At 33.8% G+C, this 19,763-nt stretch overlaps 5 protein-coding genes across 5 annotated transcripts; 2 read left to right on the forward strand and 3 right to left on the reverse strand.

The window, feature by feature from the left end:
- The first annotated feature begins 600 nt into the window (after positions 1-600).
- LOC106361143 (nucleoid-associated protein At4g30620, chloroplastic) lies at positions 601-2,365 on the forward strand. The gene is made up of 7 exons (XM_048738531.1): positions 601-781; positions 1,022-1,164; positions 1,272-1,372; positions 1,445-1,484; positions 1,767-1,838; positions 1,922-1,978; positions 2,108-2,365. The coding sequence occupies exons 1-7, from the start codon at positions 721-723 to the stop codon at positions 2,180-2,182; spliced, it is 549 nt and encodes a 182-aa protein (XP_048594488.1). The 5' UTR covers positions 601-720; the 3' UTR covers positions 2,183-2,365.
- Positions 2,366-3,101: 736 nt separating this feature from the next.
- On the forward strand, positions 3,102-4,765 carry LOC106364329 (early nodulin-like protein 3). The gene is made up of 2 exons (XM_048738530.1): positions 3,102-3,839; positions 4,234-4,765. The coding sequence occupies exons 1-2, from the start codon at positions 3,653-3,655 to the stop codon at positions 4,620-4,622; spliced, it is 576 nt and encodes a 191-aa protein (XP_048594487.1). The 5' UTR covers positions 3,102-3,652; the 3' UTR covers positions 4,623-4,765.
- A 627-nt stretch (positions 4,766-5,392) lies between these two features.
- On the reverse strand, positions 5,393-7,075 carry LOC106424103 (gamma-glutamyl peptidase 3). The gene is made up of 3 exons (XM_013864845.3): positions 6,625-7,075; positions 5,696-6,025; positions 5,393-5,612 (listed from the first exon to the last, which is right to left on the reverse strand). Exons 1-3 carry the CDS (start codon positions 6,952-6,954, stop codon positions 5,511-5,513), a joined length of 762 nt encoding a protein of 253 aa, XP_013720299.1. The 5' UTR covers positions 6,955-7,075; the 3' UTR covers positions 5,393-5,510.
- A 1,235-nt stretch (positions 7,076-8,310) lies between these two features.
- LOC106424211 (gamma-glutamyl peptidase 1) lies at positions 8,311-10,281 on the reverse strand. The gene is made up of 3 exons (XM_013864964.3): positions 9,897-10,281; positions 8,731-9,060; positions 8,311-8,590 (listed from the first exon to the last, which is right to left on the reverse strand). Exons 1-3 carry the CDS (start codon positions 10,206-10,208, stop codon positions 8,480-8,482), a joined length of 753 nt encoding a protein of 250 aa, XP_013720418.2. The 5' UTR covers positions 10,209-10,281; the 3' UTR covers positions 8,311-8,479.
- Positions 10,282-15,314: 5,033 nt separating this feature from the next.
- On the reverse strand, positions 15,315-18,938 carry LOC106424166 (WAT1-related protein At4g30420). Its single transcript, XM_013864910.3, has 7 exons — positions 18,548-18,938; positions 18,200-18,268; positions 17,980-18,096; positions 17,662-17,902; positions 17,410-17,568; positions 17,107-17,258; positions 15,315-17,022 (listed from the first exon to the last, which is right to left on the reverse strand). Exons 1-7 carry the CDS (start codon positions 18,724-18,726, stop codon positions 16,836-16,838), a joined length of 1,104 nt encoding a protein of 367 aa, XP_013720364.1. The 5' UTR covers positions 18,727-18,938; the 3' UTR covers positions 15,315-16,835.
- Positions 18,939-19,763: the final 825 nt, after the last annotated feature.

A 19,763-nucleotide genomic window follows, 5' to 3' on the forward strand; every position in this document is an offset into this window, starting at 1 on the left:
CTTTGTCGAAAACAAGTAACTCTAGATTTATCAGCTAAATATTTACATAGCAGATAACAATCTACATACCAACTAACATATCCGCTAATAATTTCAGTATCATCTAACAATCTATGTATCAAACAAATGTATCGACTAACAAATCATATATCAGTTAATGAAACTATTAACAATTACTTAGTTATCTATTGAATAGCTCTAAATCTATTTGTAACAGCTAACACTTCATGTATCAATTAAAAATCCATTAAAATCTAAATAATAGCAGGTAAGTAATAAAATATCTACTAACGTATATATTATTTAAAAGTTGATTGTGATTTAAAATTAGAAACATTGGAATTGTGGTGAGATAATAAGATTATCATTATGGGTGTCAAAAGAATCAGAATAAAAAAATAAAGATTTGTGTTGAATTAGAAGATGATTTGAATAATTTGTACGAGAGATAAAGAGATTAGAACACATAAAAGGGAGAAGAGAGAGATAGAAATAAGGGTATTATAGTTATTAAAAATATTTTTTTTTAAAAAGGTTATATGATAAATTACATGGTTTCTGGGTGCATCTAGGCCAATTACTCTTCTAAATGCCTCCAATAAACTCATTAAAAGATCCTACGTGTCATAATATTATTCGTCAATAGAAATATCTCCTTCCTTTCTCTTTCAGTCTATCTTCTCGAATTCGAGATTTCTCTCTCTCTCTTGGAGGTGAACAATGGCTTCGACGGCGACGACGACTGATTTCTTCAAGCCTTTCCTCTCTCCTTTCTCCAATGGTTAGCCTCTCTCTCTCTCTCTCTCTCTCTCTCTCTCTCTCTCTCTCTCTCTCTCTCTCTGTCGCGTTTCGGCGATAGGTATGTGCTTGAGTGTGTATGTGTGAATTGAAGTGTATAGCTTTCGGTTTAATGAGCTTCCGAAAATGAGATTTTGAATCACGAATCTTGAGAAAGTCCGCCAGTGTGATTTACCATCTCAATTACACATTTCAATGAGTTCCACACTGTTTTAAATTCCAGGGAACGCGGCGGCGCAGCAACGAGGTAGTAGACAGAAGAACAACGTGGTATGGTTGAATCGGAAGAGCCCTAACAGGTCTCTTCGTGTTAATGGGTTGTTCGGAGGTGGAAAGAAAGAGAATAACGAGGAGGGACAATCAAAGGTAGCAACTTTTTAAAAGCTGAATGTCACCATGGGTTTGCTCTGTACAATAATATCACATTCATTCTGAGCTGTAGTGAGTTTCTTTGTAATGGTTCTTCTTCGTAGGCAGGGATACTTGGTAATATGCAGAATCTGTATGAGACTGTGAAGAAAGCTCAAATGGTTGTCCAAGTTGAGGCTGTTCGTGTCCAGAAGGAGCTTGCTGTGTATGTCCCCTAATCATTACTAAGTTTCTTCTTCTCATGTCTGAATGAGTTTCATGCTGCTTTTATTTTCAGTGCTGAGTTTGATGGTTATTGTGAAGGCGAGCTTGTCAAGGTATTTTATTACACACTCTTTTGATCTCTGTCCTAATAGATCATTATTACACACTACGTTCGTCTATTATCATATCAATTGTGTCTGATTAGCCACTCTTAACTACTCCATACTTTATCTCTGTGAGACCTGTTATGTCTGATTTGATATATGTGAGACCGTGTCTAATTTGTTACTTTTTGGATAAATTACAGCAGTTCTAGCCAATCAGAGTGCTATGTTTTCTTTGATTATATCTCTTATGTGGTATGTGACCATTCGGAAGTTTGAATTTGCATCCAGGTTACGTTATCTGGTAACCAGCAACCAATCCGCACTGATATTACTGATGCAGCTATGGAATTAGGTTCAGAAGTGAGTAACTGTCTCTTGCGTTTACTTCTTACCAAGGGAATGATCAAAGCTATATTCTCATGATTTATGTTTTCCTTTGGCAGAAACTATCACTACTGGTTACAGAAGCATACAAGGACGCACATGCAAAGAGTGTACTGGTAAAGACAATCACATACCCGTATTATTTTACCATACAACTACTGCCACTATTCATTTTTTTTTTCTTTTTTTTTTCACTATTCATTTTCTTTCATCTCTTGCTTAATACAACCTTTTGTATTTCACAGGCTATGAAAGAGAGAATGAGTGATCTTGCTCAGAGCTTAGGCATGCCACCAGGTCTCAGTGATGGATTAAAGTAACAGAACCAGATCTTTTTTTTGTCTTTATACTCAACTTTCAGGTATGAGAGAGAAGTCCAGTTTGTTTTTGTATATCAATCGGGCAAAAAGAAACTAGACCTCTGTACTCAACTCTAATGAGCCAAGAGAGAAATATCTGGGGCCCTTGTACTTCTTTGAATATCAACAATTTTCTTGAATGCTCTCAAATCGTCTTTCTGATTTCCAAATTGTGGAAATGAATCGAGAAGCTTTACACAGGAGAAGACACAACAAGATTTTACTCGGAATGGATTCTAATCTGATATCCAGATTGTGTTTGCATGCATCTTTTAGTGGAAACATTTAGAAAATAAACTTTAGATAAATAGTTCTTTCCAATAAATTTTCAAAATTAAAATAATGTTCTCTATATGAAATATTATTGTAAATAAAGTCATATAGTTTACCTTTGTTCCATGGAACCTTGTTGAGATACAGATTGGAACCGGTTTTGTTGTCCCATCCATGTCTTTATATGATGCAACTTTTGTTTTGAACTATAGACGAATCATAATCATGCAATTCTTGGCTACTTGCTTTAATCATTTGAGTTGATTCATCTCTATAATTCTCAATCTAGGCCATTTGACGGACCAGTTATCTCATCAAAGGGTAGAGCGCCTTGGCCATACGGCCATACAGGTAAAGAACAAGACTTAAAATTCGAATGCACGATTATCTATCTCGTTACATGCTAAAAGATTTCCAGTTGAATGACTAGGAGATTCTAGTAAACCTGTTACATTCTTTTAAAACGAATTTTAAACCACGTTAAATTAATTCTTTTTTTGAATGTAGACATCCCAACGTCTAGACATTATATCTGAATTAGATTCATAAGTCAAATGAATAATGGTGATTCATGCGATCAATCAAAGGCAATGTTTAGACATGTTTTAAGGGAAAACAGACATGTTTAAATCTGTCGTTGGTCTACTAATTAATAGCCATTAAGATGTTTGAATCCGTTCTCGATCACAACGTCTCCGCACCGTAAGTCGTAACTATCAATTGTATTCAGAAGACTTGCATGGCTAACGTACCACACTAATACGAGAGTTAGAGGTACTGTTTTATTAGCTCTTATTAATTATTATTTTTAAAACTGTAACTATTTAGTATAAATCTATTAAATAATTCAAACCAAAGAACTCATGTCGTCGGTTTCTAAATTAATTAATGAATTCTGGAACATTAATTTTGTAATAAAAAGTGATTAAAAACTGACATCGATCTAGCAAATCAGAGAGAAAGATGACACTTAAGTATTAATTAAGACCAGATTTTCAAAAGCAGAAAACACAGTTAAACTCCAACCCAAAATCGCTATATAAACAGCATCCACCACTTCCAATTATCTTCACCTTTGTGTAAACCAAACCAAACGAGAGACTAACTCTAAAAACTCCAAAAACAAAACTAATTCCTACTAAAGGAGAGCTCAAGAAAATGGGTATCATAGTTCCAGTTCTGACTCTTGTCTTCCTCTTACTTACCACAATGAGCCATGCTGCCTCCAAACCGAGGATGATTCTGGTCGGCGGATCTGCACAGGCATGGAAGGTTCCAGATTCTCCAGGCAACACTCTAAATCACTGGGCTGAGAACAGTCGTTTCAAACTCGGAGACATTCTCGGTACTCTATTATTTATTCATCTCTTCATAAGCATAATATCCATTTCACAAGTTTGGTTTACTAATGATTTTTTCGTTTATATTCCAGAAGCATATCATATATATATATATTTGATATACTATATGGTTTTATAATGATGAATTCATATCCATTTCACAAATTTGGTTTACTTTATTTTTCCTTTATACTCCGGAAACATGATTTCATGCAATCATATCACATATTTGATATACTATAAGGTTTTATAATGATTAACTCATGCATAAATATCCATTTCAAAAGTTTGGTTTAGTTTTGATCCAAAAAAAAAGGAAGTTTGGTTAAGCTTTGACATGATATATATGGTTTTACAACGATGTGATCTGTGTTCATGCATGCATGTGATTATTATTAGTGTGGAAGTACGACGCGAAAGTTGATTCGGTGTTACAAGTTACAAAAGAAGATTATGATAGTTGTAACACAGAAAAGCCCTTGAAGCAATTCAATGATGGAGACACAAAGATCGAGCTAGACAATTCAGGAGCTTGCTTCTTCATCAGTGGTGCTCCTGATCACTGTGCCAAAGGCCAGAAGATTCATCTTGTTGTATTGGCTGAACGCAATCCTGGTGGTGGTGGTGGCAGCGCTGACCGCGGCGCCGGTGACAATCCTAAGGTTACTCCTGTTAGTCCTCCGGCTAACACTCCAGCTCCAGCTCCAGCCCATAACGCTGCGGGTGGATTGGATGTTGGAAGCGGTTTGTTCTTGGCAGCGGTTGCGATTGGTTTGGCTATGGCTTAGAGAGATTGATCGAGAGAATGTAGCGTTTATTGTTTTAAACTTTTAGCAGAATTTTTTCTTCAGATCGTTAAGTTTTCTTTTGTTCCTTGTTTTATCAACATAAAAGATCTCTCTCTTTTGATTTGTGTTATGTGATATTCACTCTCCAAAGTCTATTCTTACGGTTTGAATCACGATTTGATATACTAAAACAAGATTTGAATATTGATGGGTGGATAGGATAGCCTGATATGATACAATTTTAGAAAATAGATCGATTTTTAGTGGCTTTTAATTAATTTGTCAAATCTGATTAATTACTAGTACAGCCGTTTCACTTAGAGATTTCATGCCACCGTTTCTGAAATCGATGTGATCCTTTGAAAGTTCATGGTAAGACAAAAAAGTTTTTGTCTTCTGAAGATTACAACACACACTCGTTAGTTCTTGATGCGGTCATGTTGCTGATATATTTTGAATCAGTCTGCTCTTATATAAAACACTTGTAGTTTATGAGTTTCTTGATTCATGTCTATATTCCTTTTTAGCTGCTGCTTCGAGAGGAAGGTGTACCGGTGAACAATGGATTATTTCTTGATTCTTATTCTCTATAAGATGTGATCCTTTCAAAGTTCATGACAAGAGATCACGGAGGTTAAGTGAATTTCCAAGGATGCTGTATATGTATCAAACCACCACAGTTTTCTGGATATATACACGCTTCTCAGCCTATGAACGCTTTCGACTCTTTGATTGAAATTTGTTTTTAGTTTGATTTTTTAAGAAACAAGTGGTAGTAATATAAAATGATTATTTCTGATTGTTTTCATGTTTTTCCTTAATGTCTGTTGGAGATAAATAAATATGAAGGAAGTTGCAGGTTTTCAGCAAGAGATGGCATAGACATGCTCAGATTTGACCTTTCAGAAAGTTTTTACAGAGCTTCTGCCATAGATCCTTGTCTGGTTCCGCACTCTCCATCGTACTCTTAGCCTTATCCGCAAACTCTTGCTGAAAAAAAAAAAACCAAGAAAAAGATGGATCACATTGAAACACTTAAACGTTAAACGACATAGAGGGGAGCATGAACAAACCTCCATAAGCTTCATGTTGAGGACACGGTCGACGATCTCAAAGAGAATCTCTTTGTTATACTCGGGATGACCTTGGATGCATAGCAAGTGGTCTCCAATAGAGAACATCTCGACTTGGCATACCTCGGAAGAGGCCAAGACTGTGGCAGAGTCAGGGAGTTCCAACACTTCGTCCTGATGGCATTTCACAATGGCTAAAGATGCGGGGACCTCGTCACCAAAGTAAAGGCCGAGTTTCTCGTTGTCCTTTGCAATGGTTATGGTTCTCAGTCCCATGTCTGGGCCTTGACGAGCCCTTCCTATTTTCCCTCCTTTGACTCTAGTTATTATCTGGACCAAAAAAAAAGAAGAAGAGAGAAACACTTTATGGATCAAACAAAACCGCTTACTTAATCAATTCGCAAGACACATCACCACAAAAATAATAATCTCTTCATGCCAATGAATCAAAAAGATCATTTAGAGGAGAAAGTAAAATGATTCAACAGTGCCAAAAGCATTTGACTTTCTCTTCAGAGACTTAAAGAATGGTAGGGACACGGTTTCAACCTACCAATCAAATTAAACATGAACTTTATGAAAACTTGAAAGGAAGAATATGAAGTCAAAATATCATGAAAAGATCTCGTAAAATGCAGTGATCAATTGGATAAAAATCGAAAATGCCCCAGTAAATAAATAAGATTACCAAAGTTTGGGACTTTGACTAATGATAGATAGTTCACAACTTGAAGATGTTATAATAAAATGCAGTTCAACTAACTATAGATTACCAAAGTCTGAGACTTTAGCTAATAATAATATTTCACAACATGAAGATGTAATAAAAATGCAATTTAACTAACTATAGATTACCAAAGTCTGAGACTTTAAACCCAAATAGTTGCTGAATCCAATTCGATCAGACACCCAAATCAAAGAAACCCTACCTGGTGGCCGAAACAGATGCCGAGAACCTTCTTCTCCATCTCATCGAGCTTCTGACAAAGCGAGCAAAGCTTGACGATCCAATCAGCGTCTGCGAACGCGTCGTGCGGGCTACCGCTGATGATAAAACCGTCGTAGCTATCGAGATCCTTCTCGTCGGGGAAGTCGCCGTCGACGACTCGGAAGAGATCCCATTGCTCGCCTTCCTCGCCGAAAGCGGAGACGAAGACGTTGAAGTAGCCGCCGTAAGCTTTCTTCACGAACTCGGAGTCGCACGTGGCGAGAAACAGAGCGAACCTCTTCTTGTTCTTCTTTTGCTGCTCCACCACCATTGTTTTTTTTTATTCTCGGGGTCAACTTTATAATAGAGGAGAAGAAGGAAGAAGATGATCGCTCTCTGATCTCTCGCTCGCTCGCACACGCTTTAAATAAGTGAATACGTTTTGGAGAAGAATCCTACTTGGAAGATCCCTTAAATAAAGGCTCAGACTTTTTATTTTATTTTACTTTATTTTATTTTATTTTATTAGCTGTATCTCTCTCTATGTGAAAAGGAACAGTACTCCACCGCTAATTACAAAAAGATGATCAAACAAAATACACATTCATGTGTATCCCATCGCTAGATTTGCTTTTACTATATCATTGTGATCTAGTGATACAGTATGTGTGAATGTATGTATGTCTTTTATATGGAATTTGATGTTTTATTCTCCATAGTTCAATCATTTTAGATATTAAGCTCGATCGTCTCTTATATTATTCTTGGGGAGAAATATTTTTTGACATGTTTATATGACTATAAATATTTAGAAAATTGGAGTATTAAGGTTTTAATCTTTATTACTTTGAATCATAAAAATTAATTTAGTACATGTTGTTGCGTGACATGTTTATATGATTTCAAAGTATGCATTTGTTAATTAATGTGATGACTGACACCAATCATTAATATATTTCGCTTAACCGATCAAAATTGTTATGTTGTCAATATGTGCATGCTAACAGTATAAATGGTCTCGGGAGTCATTGCCGTCTTTGAGTCAACATCTCGTCTAGTTCACATCCCGGCCGTGGTGTAGGCTTTGTTACTTCTACGGTGGTGCAACTGACTTTCTTGTGTAGGTTTGGAGACTTCGTTTCAGAATGTGTCGGCGGATACAACTCGATCTTTTGCAGGATCCGTTAGCGACAGAAGCGAACGCTTGCTCTTATGGGATGCGGTTCAAGGCGTTGTGTGGCGCTTCATACAAACCAGCTTTTGTGGCTTGCAAGGCCTTGGTAAGTATTTGAACCATCCCCTTTGGTCGTTTAAGCTTCATAGACAGAGAAAGGTATAAGCTTTGTGGAGATCATCGGGAACTAGCTACTCCGGAGACGTCAAGGGAATTTCCGGCATCCGAGGCAACGAGGAGAACCTCATTTTCCCAAGATTTACGTTGATGGTTGAGAACGGCTACCGATGTTGAAGGATTTTAAAAAACAAACTAGCGGAACGTGCCGGGTTTAGTGGGTGGGCGAAGCTAGGTTGTAATAGTTTGATTTCGATATTTTGTTCAAAACAAGCTTGTAACCGTCTCTGATTCCCGATATAGGCATATTATATTTATAATATTTAAATTAAAAAAAAAAACAGTAAATGGTATCCCGCAGGTTAATCAAATAAAATAATAAGTAAACAATGCAAAAGCTATAACTGGTGTTTATTAAAATTCATTTCATTATGGGTACACACAAAACATAAGTAACGATGCCACGCTTGAGATTAATAGGTTATTATTATACATTGAAAAGGGATAAAGCAAGATGATAAAACCGTAACATAAGAAGAGCCAAATAGATCATATGGGAGTGAAACTAATTAGCTGGAACTCTGCCTTTAAGAAAATTCTTGCAAATCGTCTCCAATAGTTTCCTGTCTGCTCCCCTATTCTCCAGCGTGGCCTTTGCCGAATCCGCCATTTCTTGCTGCAAAATTAATTCATTATTTTTCAAATTAATACCATATTTTTACAAACAAAAATAATAATATACCAAGTTCTATTTTTGGTAATTTTTTTTTATATAATTGTGTTTCGTAAAGGGGGATAAAGGGAAATGAAGCTAACCGTGATGTAGCCAAGACGAAGGACACGATCTACAATCTCAAAGAGAATGTCTCTGTTGTACTCAGGATGTCCTTGAATACAGAAGAAATGATCCTCAATGGTGAACATCTCCACCTCGTACTTGTCGGAATAAGCTAGTACTTTGGCAGTTTCTGGTAGCACTAACACTTCATCCTGGTGCAATTTTATGATCGCTAAGCTATCCGGGATCTCGTTTCCGAAGTAACTTCCTGGTGTAATCGCATCTTTCACGATGGTTATGTCTGCAAGCTTGAGTTCTGGTCCCTTCCTTGCTCTTCCCACTGTTCCTCCTCTTACTCTGGCTATGATCTAAAGGAGATCGGAAATTTTCTGGTTAGATGAGTCTCGTAATCTCAATCGAAAATATTATATTAAGTGGTTAGTGAGTTTCATACTAGTAGATCCTATAACTTTTATTGACATGCTTCTTCACTAGTTCACTCGTAAATATATTTCACCTACTTATCGGAAACACTACTATACAAACAAAGGAGTATGATGCATTTGTTAATTTCAAAACATTATACCAATCAAAAAATAACCAAATTCATTCATTAACTTCAAATTATTTTTCTAATAGGCATTTTATATTTTTACGCAAAATTCGAATAAAGACATCATTACTGGTAAGAACTCATGTGAGTATTTCACTATAATAATAATAATAGTAATAATTTTACAATAACTAAGTTAGGTGATTAATTAATTTAAAATTAGAAAATGTATAAATTAATAATACACATTCGTTTTTCTAAAGTTTCTCAATTTTTAATATAGATATTCTGATTTTTATTTTTATTTTAATATTCATATGTTAACAATTGAAAACAAATCAAAATAAGCCTAACGAAAATGCTCTAAAATGGCTAAAAGCCTAGAATCAGCAAAACTTATGAGATATAAGAGAGGTTTACATACGAAAAAATTCGTAACAGGGAATAAAAATTCCAATAAATTGTCTCTATGTGTAGAATGGTATCTTAATATGCTACGGTTAATGTCACTAAATATAATTATAAAAATCAATATATAGTCTTAAAGTGAAAGATTTCAATTTAAAACCAATAGTTAATAGCTAAATTAGTGAATAAATAAATAAAAAATATTCTAAAAAGGGATAATAATAGGGAAAAGAAGAATAGAACCTGATGACCGAAGCAGATGCCAAGAACTTTCTTCTTCATCTCATCAAGTTTCTTGACGATCTCACATAGCCTAAGAATCCAAGGGTCATTCTCGAACGAATCATGAGAGCTTCCGCTAATAACAAAACCATCGTACTTCTCAAGATCTTTCTCCTCAGGGAACTCGCCCTCGACAACCCTAAACGAGTCCCAGTGCTCTCCTTCGTCTCCAAACGTCTCCACAAACACGTTGTGGTACCCTCCGTACGTTTTCTTCACGAACTCTGAATCAAGAGTCGCTAGAAACAGAGCGTACCTTTTCTGCTCAACCATTTTCTCGGTGAAAGAAAACACAAGAGAGAGAGAAAGAGAGAGAGAATGATTAGGAGGTAGAGATGGAGACAATGGCATAGATTTTATAAGTATTTATATAAGATTGGTTTTGGTAGACCCACCTACTTGGTTTTGAAACTTCCACGTTTTATGTAGTAGTGTTATGTAATGGACAGCTAGCTTACCATTGTTGACCTTTATTGAATTCTTAAGGATACCATTTATAAATAATTTTTACATTGATTGTTGACAACAATAAAATTTAATAGAATTGTTTGTATTGGATTTATTATCCTGCCCAAAGCAATTCTTTAACGCGCATCGGAATTTTTTTTGTTAAAAGTATATAATGTTTCGTTATGTAAATCGGATCGGATCGTTAAAGCTCCAATTGATCGACTTTCTTGACTAATTTAGACCTTTCTAAGAACATCATTAAAATATCTATATATTTGATTAACTTATTACAACATCACTGATTAACTTATTAAATCATTTTCAAAAGAAAAACTTAGAAAACATTTTTTGATATAATAGCATCACTATTATTTTTAAAATATATATATTTGTGTGATGGCCAATATCAAATACCTGAAGCCTTTTAATAAAAAAACATTTATGTGATTTTCTTTTCAAAAGTAAGAAATTAAAGTCATCAATAATAAATCCAAGTTATATATTTAAATCAAACTTGTTTAGATAGAATAAGAATTAACTATCGATGACTTGCTTGACTATATTATAGCTTTGTAAATTTCTTAGGCACCTGGATTTAGAATTCGAAATTTTCTTATAGTCTTCTTTAGTTTTGTCTTTATTTATTGCACGCTTTTGACCGAGAATCAAAAGTTTTGAACTTGAAAAATCGTATCAAACCTCGCTTGTTTTTCTCTCTCAAGTATCATCTATTCTTGACCAGGACCATCATATAATCCGTAAGTCGCAAGTCAGTAACGCCGGTTTTATAAGTTCGCGCAACATTAATGTGTTGAAAATATATTTCATACTTTTTTTTTATCATTTTTAATCTGAACGTACTTTAAAATTAACTATTGAAATAGTCTCTAAATTAGTTATGTCAAGATTATATTATTTTATTAATTTATAAATAGTTTCCTTGTTTTAGATTTCTAGATTTATATTATTTTGTAAAATAATAAATTCACTGTTTATATATTCACTATATTTTATAATTTGATTTTTCAAATGATTTTTATTATATTATTTGATGTATATGAAATATGTATCAAACTATTAATCTGAACATTATTCGTACTTTAAAATAACTATAGAAACAGTTTAGGAATTAATAATGTTAAGATTATTTCATTATTTTATAAATAGTTTCATTTATTAGATTTCTATATTTATAAACTTTATTGTAAAATAAGAAATTCATAGTTTATATGTTCACTAAATTTTATAATTTAATTTTCATATGTTTTTATTATATTATTTGATGTATATGAAATGTGTATCACACTACTAAATATATATTTAAATATAATTTTATAAAGTATCATTAAAATTAATAAAAATTAGCAAATAGAAATAAAGTCTATTGTGAATATAAAAAATAATATAATTTATTATTTGTTTTATTTTAACTATATATATATACATATAAAATTATTAATTAATATGTTAATAAAACTACATATCTACATAGCATTTTAAATATTATTATCTTAACACTTTATCAATTTATGTTACATTTTGAATTAATATTCCTTTAGAGTTAGGATCAATAAAATTTATTATTATTATTATTAATAATATAATATGCTTCTCGTTAGAGTTTAAATGAAATGGTATCCTTGTTAGGGAATTTTTTATTAATATATTATATTTATTTATTTGTAGAATATTAATTTATAGAATTTCTACTTTATATTTGTCGAGCATGGCTTTGATCTAATATTTTCCTCAAATGCACATGATTCAATTCTCTTTGATTTTGATTCTGATGATTTTCGCATATTAATACTTTCTATTTATTAATTTAAATATCTATAGGGAGGTTGGATTTGACATTTAAAAGGAAAGAGAAATAATGTCAAAACGCCTAATTTCTGCTCGGGGTCTGCCAGTGCCGAAGAATCCCCATTTCCCCTTACTTACTCCTTTCTCTTTGAAAGCTTGGGTATGCGGTACCTGCCAGCGTTTTTGGTTCCAAGGCCCGAGTTTCATTATGAAGTGGTTCCGGTTGTTGGCTATGGAGTGAGACATGGTGCCCGATGTAGCTGGTTCCTGTTGGGATTGCAATGTTCCAGTGATGAGGTGTTAGTCCGGGCTCTGCACTCATATATTTTGGTGATTAGCGCTTGTGCTTTTAATGATTAATCTTTATCTGGTTTTAGCTTAGATCTGGGTATATGTTCTTCACTATAGAAGTCGAATGTTAGGGGTTTAAGAGGCATCTCTTTGTCTTAGACAAAACTTGTTCTTACTTGGTTTAATTATATCAAAGGGTAAATTTGGTTTGTGTAGGATCCAAGGTAGCGATCCTGGATGAAACTGAATTACTTTGTATGTAAATATAGTCGAATGATCTTGTGGTAGAAAACATCTAATTCCCATTTGGTCAATGACAAGTTTAATTTGAGCAAAAAAGAAAGAAAGAGAAAGACATATGTCCGAATGGAGGAGCGGGACAAGTGCAGATCTCCTGCACATGCAGTTCTCCCGCACTGCATTCATCATTCACCATTTTTTGTTTGCAAAAGCAGTTCAAGCGGGAGATCTGCATGCAATTCAATATTTTCTATCTTTTTGTGGAAAAAGCAGGAGATCCAACATTTGGTGGTGTTGATCTGCTTTTTTTTTATTTGGTCAATAAATAACTTTGTTACAACACATAACTTTAAAAATATATTTATCTAGTTTTATGAATACAATATTTTTATTTTATTTTATTTACAACTTTAACAATACAAAATTATCATTCTCTATTTATTATTTTTTGTCATATAATTTTTAATTTTTATAAATAAGAAAATAAAAAAAGTATAAGTATCTTAAAAAAACATTTACAGGCATTTCGGTCGATCCTATAACATCTAAGATATTTGTTTAGATATCTAAGTGTTATTTTTATTGTTTTAATATCTGATCTATAGTTTTGAACTGATTTTGTCATTCATAAGTTATACTAAATTATTTAATCTGGTTCTCTCATGCATGATCCGCTTGATCTGTACTTATCCTGTTTGATCTGTCCTCCTTGAACTTGAACTGCTTTTACCATTCGAAAATAGTATTATGAGATCTGTCATTTGGGCTATTTGGCCATACTACTAAATTACCCATCACTACGAAGAAATAATATATATATTTGTTTTCTTTTTCATGTTAGTTTAACAGAAAATAATATATTTTATGAGGGTGGGAATTTGTCAGGCAGTGAAGCCGTTGTTGAAATTCCTCTGTGTTGACCAGAACGCCTAGAACAAAAAATGGTTTCACACCCCTTGATCTCCTTCGAGACAACGGTCGCTTCTTGGACAAACGAACTAAAAACCCAATAGAAAATCGGGTGGAAAAAGCAAGGCTTCTCTATCTAAAGTCAATACATCGTCTGAATTTTTAAGGTCACCGGTTAACTTCTGCGAATAATGCTCAACACAATGACACGTTACATGAGCGGCATATCAGATGGAAATAGAAATGCGCTTGTGGTCATAACCATACTTGTCATCACGGCTACTCATACGAAGTGTCGTTCGAAGATGTTAAGGGGACTAATGTCAGTTTTTTTAATGATTATCAATAATTTTATTTTGTGTGTGCTTACAAACGATTAGAATAATACATATATTGAATATATCTATAACTAAAAATTTATATGAAGGTTCACTCGAAAAGAAAGTTATACAAAGGACAAGCGAATGAGCAATTAATTATTATTTTTGGAAAAACAAGCAAAAAATCAGAAAAAGATAAAGATAAGGTGTATAGAAAATAAAATTATATATATATATATAGTATTTAGGTAATGACTCATAAAACTCAAAAAATAATTTATTATATATATAAGCCGCAAGTTTTCGGCTTATGAATCAGATTATGATCAACTATAGACCTTCATTGGTTGAGCATTCGCATTATCAATATTCTTTACATTATCCAATTAATAATTGTTAGAAAAATATTTAGAAAAGTATTTAATAAATGATAATGCTCTTCAAATGCTCTCTGGCAAATGCTCTCATATGAAGTTTTTAAAATAATATTTGCATTTATAATTTATAAAATTAAGGAAAATATATAATTAATTAATTTATTTTACTTAATAATATCATAACTTTTTTATATTCAAAAAATAAAATTTTGATTTCTAAATTAATTTACCATAAAAATATTTTCTAAAAAATAATATTTCACATTTAAAATATAATTAAATTATATATAATTAAATTATATTTTAAAATGTGAAATACTATTTTAAAAAATGGATATTTTAATTATAAAATTTATTTTAAAATAATATTTTAGATATAAACATAATTTAAAATTATTAAATAAATAAAATAAATTAGTTATATATCTTTTTAATTTTATATGTTAATATATTTATATATATTAGAAATATATTCATTAAAAATAAATATATTATATACTAATTTTTATAATAATTTTAAATAATATATTCATATTTCTCTATCAATCATCCTATTAAACAGTTTATCAAAAACATACAACTTCTGCAGCATACTCCTTCTATAGCATAATGTTACTGCTTTATCATATGTTCTGCCAATCAAGACCTATGTGTGGAGTACTTTGGGGATTCAATACGATGGCATTTTGTTGGTTCTTTCTTTAAATTTTGATCTCTTAGCACTTGATATGGAGTATACTTGTTCTATCTCTTTATCACAACTCCTCTCTGCTAATTTTATGGAATTGTTATGTTTTTGAACGAAGAGTCAACAACAAGCTTCCAAATATTCTCTATTGATGACAAAGTAATTTATTTTCTTTTTTTATAAGTCTTTTGATTCAATCATAAAGCACATGGCCTGGATTATCGTGTTTTTTTTTTGGTTGAATTGTTAAATTGATTATCAACAAAAAAAAAAATACAGGCTATTGAAGTGTATTCTTTCAGAAATTGAATACAATTTTCAAAAAGAAAACAGAGAACTGAAAACTTATGGAGGAACAGTCCTTGCAACCCATCGTTGCATCATGTCGCTATAGAAGGCTGGCTTCCGGTAGAGAAGAGGGATATCCTGTTTCCAATGGTTTTGTCGATGAAGCGAACCATTTGAGATTTGCTAAAAGGATCGCCATGGTGGCGTCTGCTATTCCTCTCTCGCCAAACACTGTGTGTATTGTAGCTTGAAGAGCAAGCTTTAGGAGGCATGTATCAATCTCCTTCCTACGCGGAGAAAGAAGATAAGCAATAGTGATAGACCAGTCATGATTCACACGAGAGCCCAGTAGAAATCATGTTAGGTCAAACCACACTGTAAAAGAATAGGAACAAGCGAAGAAGAGGTGGTCGCGAGTCTCGTCCGGTTCACCACAAAGGATACACGGTTGGATACAACCCCATGCTCTGCTTCTCGCTCGTGTCGCCAATATGTCCTGAAAAGCCAGCCATGTTATAAATGAAAATCGAGGTATGCCCTGTTGGAACCAGAAAACCTTGCTCCAGTTAAGCCGTGGGTGATGGGTCCGAAGTTGCTCCCATGTTTCCTTGCTAGAGAAAGTCGGCTTGTAGTCATCTTCCCCGTGCCACCATAGACGACGATCAGCAGCTGCGTCTTCTGCCGGAGCTGGAAAAGAGTGGATGCAGGCCATCATCACCCGTAGGTGATGGCCACGACACCGACGAATGCTCTATTGTCCACCAGAAGCCGCTTTCGAGACTGTCGCATAGCGAGGAACGCCTAAGACTTGTGTGCCATAGTCACCTGTAATATTTAAAAGTCTTTCAACACTTAAGAACGCAACAAGTAAGCTGTTGTCCAAGCGACCCAAAGTGATCCAGAGCTCGTGAGTAAACGCCATATCAAGCTCAGTGCAAATACACGTGATGTATCCGAGAGCAAGCGAATGCCTAAAACCTTGTAAGTATTGATTTTAAATTTTAATAAAAAGTTCGCCCTATTGTAGAATTTGCGTTCCTACAGTAAACACAATCAAAGAGTAGATGTTGTCGTGATTCATGACTTGTACCGCATAGTAAGCACTCTGGTGGAACAAGTAAAACCTTTGTAGTTATCATTTTGTATTTGAAGGTAGCAAAGAAGAAGAGCCCATCAATAGGAACTTGAAGAAATGGTATTGAAGTTTTCGAAAATTTATGATAACATTGAAGTTTTTTTGGTATATAGCCTTTCAAGGTTTAGCATGTGTTTTTAAATATGAAAACATTTCAAGAACAAGACTCAAAGTTCTAAACGGATCTAGAATTCTTGATTTCCCCCTGTTATGGCAAATATCATATCGTAGAAGTATGCTTCTTATTTAGACTGGACTATGATATTTTTCATTAATAAATCATTTTACTGTTTTTTTACTATAGCAAAACATCTTTTTAAAATTCTGAAAATAGAAGAATGAAATATTCTTGAATCAGTTTAGTTGTTGCTGTGTTTTGATTTCTTCAGTTGATATCTATTTTGACAGAAGGGGATCCTCAAGATCCCTGTTACAGTTTGTTGTGTTTGAAAAATCTTCGTTATGAATCTTCACTTCTGAGTCGTTTTCACTGTCTATCTGTTCTTGATTCATCATGACATCTTTTGCTTTACCCCAAAGCACAATGTAAAGTCCCATAATGACACCTAATCCTCCGATTAAACTATTCCAAAAGATCAAAAATGATAAAACAGGATTATGTTTATGGATTATAGTTCTCTTACGATTAAAAAGGATATTTTATTACCTTCCAATGTAAATCTCTTCTTGGAAGAACAGAGCAGCCAAGATTGTGACGATGACTGTGCAGAGAGGATTAAACAAAGCAGAGAAAACAGGACCTCTCTTTGATATAGCCCAAGCTTGGACCGTAAACGAAAGTGCTGACGCCCCAACTCCCTAACAAACACATTTCAAGATTAAGATTTATACAAAAAAGAGAAAAAAAGATTTATATTAGTCTTTGGGTCACAGAGGATGAGTTAAAAAAAAATAAAAAAATGTTAAATTTATTCAAAAAATGCTACAACGGAGTGCTTTATGCCCTTACTGCGTAAAGACAGGTTGCAAACTCGGAGTATGAATGGAGAATCCAACTGTTTGGGTCCTTCTCAAGGAAGAAAGTGACCACTGCGCATTGTAATGTTCCAAATAAACACATCCAAGCTGATAAAGAGAGGTGATCTGGGTAATAGGCAGAGATTGGAACCTAGGGTTTTGTTGAAACAAAGTTTACTTGTAAAGCAAGACATCTAACAAAAAAGGTTATTATATTTGATTTTCTTAATGGAGTAAAATTTACCTGAAGTGTAAGCCAAAAGGACCAGCAAAGAGTGCTAGAAAACAAGAACAAACAACCAAACAGCCACGTGTTCTGGTCTTTCAAATCTCCTAATACTGCATTGGCTACTGGTAAAGTGGATCCTGAGTTGAGAATCTTTGGTCCACGAAGCAGAGTCATGGAGGTCGCTCCTGCTACACAGAGGATAGTCCCTGCTATCTTCGCTAGGCCTCTTTTATCCCAGAGATTCACTTTCTCATATCTAAAGATCAGCAATGATTAGTTACACATGATGAATCTTGTTTTTATAAGTTATCATATTAAGATTTGTGTATGTACCCTGCCAGAAATGAGATGAGGAAGGTGATTGCTGGGATGATGTTACCCACGGCACTTCCCATTGCCGATGAAGCTAAGTAAAGACCTTCAAGATACAGGTTTTGATTGATTGTAATGCTGCAAAAATATAGCAAAATGGTCCAAGATTCTATAAACAAGAGTTGCTAAGAAATAAAAAAAGTTAGTAAAATATTTCAAAATGTAATACGTATACACTTACCCTACAAGCGAGACCAAGAAAATTAAAGAAAAACTCTTGAGATCCAGTGAAGATATCTTCGGTTTTCCCCTACAGCCCAGAGCAAAAGGTATTAAAAACAAGAATTATCAAGAACTAATTAGTAATTACCAAATCATATTAATATTTTTTCTATCTGGATCGTACATCTCCTAATAGAAATCCAAACTATGTTAAAATTAACTCTTCTTAGGAGAGCAGATTCTTTCTAACGGGAATCGAACCCATGACCCTTTAAACTTCTACTATGAGTTTTTAGTTACTTGGTTAGTTCTTTGTTAGTCATATCCATATACTGTGAGAGAAAGAGATAGATGTGATCAAAATTACCTTGAGAAGTAGAGAAACGGGAAGATGAAAATGGTCGCAAAAGCTTGTCTGTAGAGGATAAAAACGCGAGGGCTTAATCCATTAACCATAGTAGCTCTTGCAGAAAGAGTCACTCCTGCGTAACACATCTGAATCCCGATCATGGCCAATGCTGGCTTATGCTCCTCGAACTTTCCCATCTCCTCTAGAATCTTGCTATCCCTCTCTCTCTCTCTCTCTCTCTCTCTCTCTCTCTCTCTCTCTCTCTCTCTCTCTCTCTCTCTCTCTCTCTCTCTCTCTCTCTCTCTCTCTCTCTCTCTCTCTCTCTCTCTCTCTCTCTCTCTCTCTCTCTCTCTCTCTCTCTCGGTTCTCTTTGTCTGTTTATATGAAGTGTAGTAGTAGACTCTATTGTTATATGACGTTCTTGTTATATATGTTAGGACGCGAGAATTCATATTGAAAATTACGAAACAATGTGTGATGATAACGATAATATAAAACGGTAAAAAAGTTTTAAAATCGATATGGAAAAGACAAATAGTCGTGATTTGATCACTTTCTGTAACTCAATAAATCATCCGTAGATGAGATGATTTTTGTACGATTTTGAGTCCCATGATAAAACCACGTAAGGCTGTTTTGCTTCACCCAAAACAGAATCTGCGAACCAACTATCACGCTACACTCTCGAGACTTACTTTGAAAGACTAGAGGTATTGCTGAAATTTTTGTACGTGGAAGTTTATGTATGAATTTGTGAGTTCTCAAGTGTATGAGATTATATCCTTAATGGAAAGATTCACAAAGTTTAGTCATAAAAACTTTGACATGTGTCAAAATGTGTCATAAAGTGTATTTAAGCTTTTGACACTTGTTACTAACTCATCAAGGTTAAACACCAAGTGAGCTTTAGTATTTGTCATTTGTCACTAAGTTGCATAGCTTAGTCACTAAGTTAGATTAGTCACCAAGTTTACTTAGCTTAAGCCATTTATCACGGATAGACTTAGCTTAGTCATCAACTTTAGTAAAAGATTTTTCCAACATTTTACTCAGCCCATGGGCTTGCAAAAGTGATGGACTTTCTCCATATAAAGTACAACATTTACTTCACGTTAGACTAATTTTTTTACTCAGCCCAATAGGCTTGTAAAATTCTATTCATACATACTTAATTTTTACTCAGCCCAATAGACTTGTAAAAATAGTTCCAATAATCCCCTACATGAATAGAAAT

The sequence above is a fragment of the Brassica napus genome, chromosome A8, assembly GCF_020379485.1.
Source record: "Brassica napus cultivar Da-Ae chromosome A8, Da-Ae, whole genome shotgun sequence".
Lineage (NCBI taxonomy): Eukaryota > Viridiplantae > Streptophyta > Magnoliopsida > Brassicales > Brassicaceae > Brassica > Brassica napus.

Excerpts from the sequence above, each read along its gene's own strand:
- LOC106361143 (XM_048738531.1), top strand. The coding sequence starts at position 721 with ATGGCTTCGACGGCGACGACGACTGATTTCTTCAAGCCTTTCCTCTCT. Across the intron at positions 1,165-1,271 it reads ACGAGGAGGGACAATCAAAG|GCAGGGATACTTGGTAATAT; the intron begins GTAGCAACTTTT and ends TCTTCTTCGTAG. Across the intron at positions 1,839-1,921 it reads CTATGGAATTAGGTTCAGAA|AAACTATCACTACTGGTTAC; the intron begins GTGAGTAACTGT and ends TTCCTTTGGCAG.
- LOC106364329 (XM_048738530.1), top strand. The coding sequence starts at position 3,653 with ATGGGTATCATAGTTCCAGTTCTGACTCTTGTCTTCCTCTTACTTACC. Across the intron at positions 3,840-4,233 it reads CAAACTCGGAGACATTCTCG|TGTGGAAGTACGACGCGAAA; the intron begins GTACTCTATTAT and ends GATTATTATTAG.
- LOC106424103 (XM_013864845.3), bottom strand. The coding sequence starts at position 6,954 with ATGGTGGTGGAGCAGCAAAAGAAGAACAAGAAGAGGTTCGCTCTGTTT. Across the intron at positions 6,026-6,624 it reads GCATCTGTTTCGGCCACCAG|ATAATAACTAGAGTCAAAGG; the intron begins GTAGGGTTTCTT and ends TTTTTGGTCCAG. Across the intron at positions 5,613-5,695 it reads TCAACATGAAGCTTATGGAG|CAAGAGTTTGCGGATAAGGC; the intron begins GTTTGTTCATGC and ends TTTTTTTTTCAG.
- LOC106424211 (XM_013864964.3), bottom strand. The coding sequence starts at position 10,208 with ATGGTTGAGCAGAAAAGGTACGCTCTGTTTCTAGCGACTCTTGATTCA. Across the intron at positions 9,061-9,896 it reads GCATCTGCTTCGGTCATCAG|ATCATAGCCAGAGTAAGAGG; the intron begins GTTCTATTCTTC and ends GATCTCCTTTAG. Across the intron at positions 8,591-8,730 it reads TTCGTCTTGGCTACATCACG|CAAGAAATGGCGGATTCGGC; the intron begins GTTAGCTTCATT and ends TTAATTTTGCAG.
- LOC106424166 (XM_013864910.3), bottom strand. The coding sequence starts at position 18,726 with ATGGGAAAGTTCGAGGAGCATAAGCCAGCATTGGCCATGATCGGGATT. Across the intron at positions 18,269-18,547 it reads CCGTTTCTCTACTTCTCAAG|GGGAAAACCGAAGATATCTT; the intron begins GTAATTTTGATC and ends TCTGGGCTGTAG. Across the intron at positions 17,903-17,979 it reads CTCATCTCATTTCTGGCAGG|ATATGAGAAAGTGAATCTCT; the intron begins GTACATACACAA and ends GCTGATCTTTAG.